Source organism: Sorghum bicolor, chromosome 10 (assembly GCF_000003195.3).
Source record: "Sorghum bicolor cultivar BTx623 chromosome 10, Sorghum_bicolor_NCBIv3, whole genome shotgun sequence".
NCBI classification, from domain to species: domain Eukaryota; kingdom Viridiplantae; phylum Streptophyta; class Magnoliopsida; order Poales; family Poaceae; genus Sorghum; species Sorghum bicolor.
The window spans coordinates 42,566,724-42,569,769 of NC_012879.2; the positions used below are offsets into that span (position 1 = coordinate 42,566,724).

The 3,046-nt window shown below is 52.7% G+C and overlaps 1 protein-coding gene across 1 annotated transcript; it reads right to left on the bottom strand.

The window, feature by feature from the left end:
- Positions 731-2,577, bottom strand: LOC110431149 (extensin-like). Its single transcript, XM_021449863.1, has 3 exons — positions 2,123-2,577; positions 1,242-1,995; positions 731-1,162 (listed from the first exon to the last, which is right to left on the bottom strand). The coding sequence occupies exons 1-3, from the start codon at positions 2,575-2,577 to the stop codon at positions 731-733; spliced, it is 1,641 nt and encodes a 546-aa protein (XP_021305538.1).

Genomic DNA, 3,046 nt, shown 5'->3' on the forward strand with positions numbered 1-3,046 from the left:
GCCTTGTTTAGTTCACCTCAAAAAACAAAAAACTTTTTAAGATTTTCCGTCACATCGAATCTTGTAGCATATGCATTGAGCATTAAATATAGATGAAAACAAAAACTAATTGCACAGTTTGCCTGTAAATCGCGAGAGGAATCTTTTAAGCCTACTTACTCCATGATTGGATAATATTTGTCAAATAAAAACGAAAGTACTACAATGTCAAAATCCAAAAACTTTTTGGATAAACAAGGCCTAATATGTCATGAAAACAAACTAAATATAAAAATATAAGTTGTTGATTGGGATAATTATGCATTACAATACCATAATTAATGTAGAACTTGCTACTGAGTTTAAACTTCACTAAAAATACTCCCTCGGTTCCAAATTATGTCACTTTGACGTTTTTTGTTCATCCATTTTGCTATATATCTAAATATATTATTATATCTAGATGTATAGTAAAATGGATGTATTAAAAAAAGGCAAAGTAACTTATAATTTGATACAGAGGAGTACTTACTTAGACACACTGGTACCGAGAATACTGTATCAGTGTATTCGATTTCTTCTCTCGCACAGACCCTTTAGCATCGCTATCACATTCAACTTCTCTGATTATCTAGCTACTCGGTTCATCCATGGAGTCACATACATTAGCATACTGTGCATGGCAATTGGCAATTTATGCACATATACCACTCCAAGTGGCTCGCCTCTGCAGGCGGCAGGCTCTCATATATCATGCCTTAGTGTTGCGGCTGCCTCCTGATGCGGGCTCAGAAGCCATCGGGTATAGCATGTTTTCCTCATCACCGTAGTAGAACGGTGCTAGCTCTTCAGGCGTCGGGATCAGAAGGTCGTCGCCAACGCCATCCAGGGGCTCTTCTTCAGGGTTAACAAACTTCAGTGCATCCTCGGGAGTCATGTCCATGTCATTGAGCAGCATTCTGACGGCGACGGCGTCATCGTCCTTCTCGTTGTCGAACTCCACAGACGGCGGGGGCAACAGCGCGCTAGGCGACATCAGCGTCGATACAGACGGTGGCAGAGCCGGTGCCGGGACCTGAGTTGGCCGCTCCTCGGCTTGGAAGCTGAGCAGCGGCGATACCGGCGTGTTTGATGATAGCGAGGCCGATGCGGACGCCGGTAGAGCTGGAGTCTGCTGCTGTTCCTGCACGGCTAAGATATTAAGCAATGGCGATCGACGGCGGCATTGTGGTGTTGGGTGAAAGCGAATAGGGCACGCGTACCAGCAGAGCCGGTTGGCTCACCCAGGAACGGGTCTCGATGGCCGATGACGACGGAGGCACCAGAAGCGGCGTCTTCTGGCGGGTCGTGCAGACGAGGCAGTTGCAGACGAATGGAATGGGGTGGCTGTGGCTGTCGTCCCCCTCCTTGTAAACGTCCGCGTACGGCGGACGCAACAGCGTGGTAGGGGACATCATGGGCGACGCCGACGCCGCCGACGGTGCCAGAGCCGGAGCCGGAGCCGGAGCCGAAGCCTGCGGCGGCTGCTCCACGTGTTTGATCCCGAGGGGCATCGCCGAAACAGACTGCAGCGAGGGCGACGCGGACGCCGGCGGGGCCGGAGTCTGCTTCGCGGCGGAGATCATGGCGAATGGCGACGACGACGTGGCCGGCGGCGGAGCTGGAGCCTGATGATGCGGCTGGTCCTCCTTGGCGGGGGTCCTGATGAACGGCGACGTAGGCTGCCGCGGCGGCGGCTTCTGGTGAGTGGTGCCGGCTTGGCCGTTGCGGGCCAGCGGCATCGGGTGGCTGTGCTCGCCGATGTAGGAGACGGCCAGGAAGCTTTGGGTGAGGCAGCGTTGCACATGCTTCCGCGCCTTGCACTTCTTGTCGGTGCTGCATCGATAGTAGCTGCGATGGTACGGGGTGTCCTTGATCGACTTCTGCCCGTACTTGCGCCACGCCCACGAGTCTGGTGGCGTCGGATCCTCGGCTAGCACCAGAACCACCTTGCTCTCTTTGGTTGTCCTGTTGTCCCTGCGTACCGCCACGACCAAAAGCAACGACGTACACACGTGATTAAACATATATAGGATGGGCACTTTCCATGAATGTCTCCTTTTTAAAAAAATAAATAGTTACGAGAGTCAAGATTTAGTCGTACCTTTTCTTGGATCGACTGGACCCTTCTGCAGCGTCACAGCCGCTGGAAGGCGGCGTCTTGTGTTTGTCGGCTGGTCGCTGCTGGACGGACGGCACCGGAATTTCGTTTCTTGGCCACGGTGGGTTCAGTGGCGCAGGTGTATTGCCGACGGCTGCGGTGTAGTCCGGCTCCGGCAGCAGCGGCAGATCCAGGCTCGGACCCCGCCCTGCAGCGTGGGGCGGATCCTGATCCAGCGCCTGCGGCTGAGGAAGCACAGAGATGGCCTGATGGCCGAGGCCGCCGGCCAAGACAGTGAAGGCATAACTCGGCTGAGCTGGCGGTGGCGGGGCGTACCGTGCGACGGGGTTGTTGGCCGTCCTTGTCGGCGGCGGCGGCGGCGGCGGCATGGGACCATGGCAGCCGGAGCGCAGTACGGCGTTCAGGTCCCAGTTGTTGCCGTCGCGGCCGTCGTCCATTCGTTCGCTGGAGCGTTGACTCGCTTCTCTACTTTATTGTTGTTGTGATGTGATGTGATGGCAGAGAGAGACAGTGGTGTTTTGGAACGGGGGTAGCTGGGCGCTGGGTGCTGCTTATGTAGGAGCGAGAGGGCGACCTGTCGGGGCTGGGACTGCGTTTATTTTTATTTTTTTTTGAAAATGGGACTGCGTTTATTTTTTTATTGAAAACGGGGACTGCGTTTATTTTTTTATTGAAAACGGGGACTGCGATTATTTTATTTGGGGCCTCTGGTCGGTGGGGGTTAATGTGCCCACTTGACTTTGGCAAAATTTCAACCGGGTGGGTGAAAAAATAATGCTGTGGCATTTTTATGAAACGAGAGAAATGCTACTTCGTGGTTTTACCCTAAATGTGTAAGAAGGGATAGCACACTTGTGGTCACAATGTCGTCGTCTTTGTATCTTTATTTTGTTCTTAAATTGATAG

Excerpts from the sequence above, each read along its gene's own strand:
- LOC110431149 (XM_021449863.1), bottom strand. The coding sequence starts at position 2,577 with ATGGACGACGGCCGCGACGGCAACAACTGGGACCTGAACGCCGTACTG. Across the intron at positions 1,996-2,122 it reads TCCAGTCGATCCAAGAAAAG|GGACAACAGGACAACCAAAG; the intron begins GTACGACTAAAT and ends GGCGGTACGCAG. Across the intron at positions 1,163-1,241 it reads TGAGCCAACCGGCTCTGCTG|GAACAGCAGCAGACTCCAGC; the intron begins GTACGCGTGCCC and ends TTAGCCGTGCAG.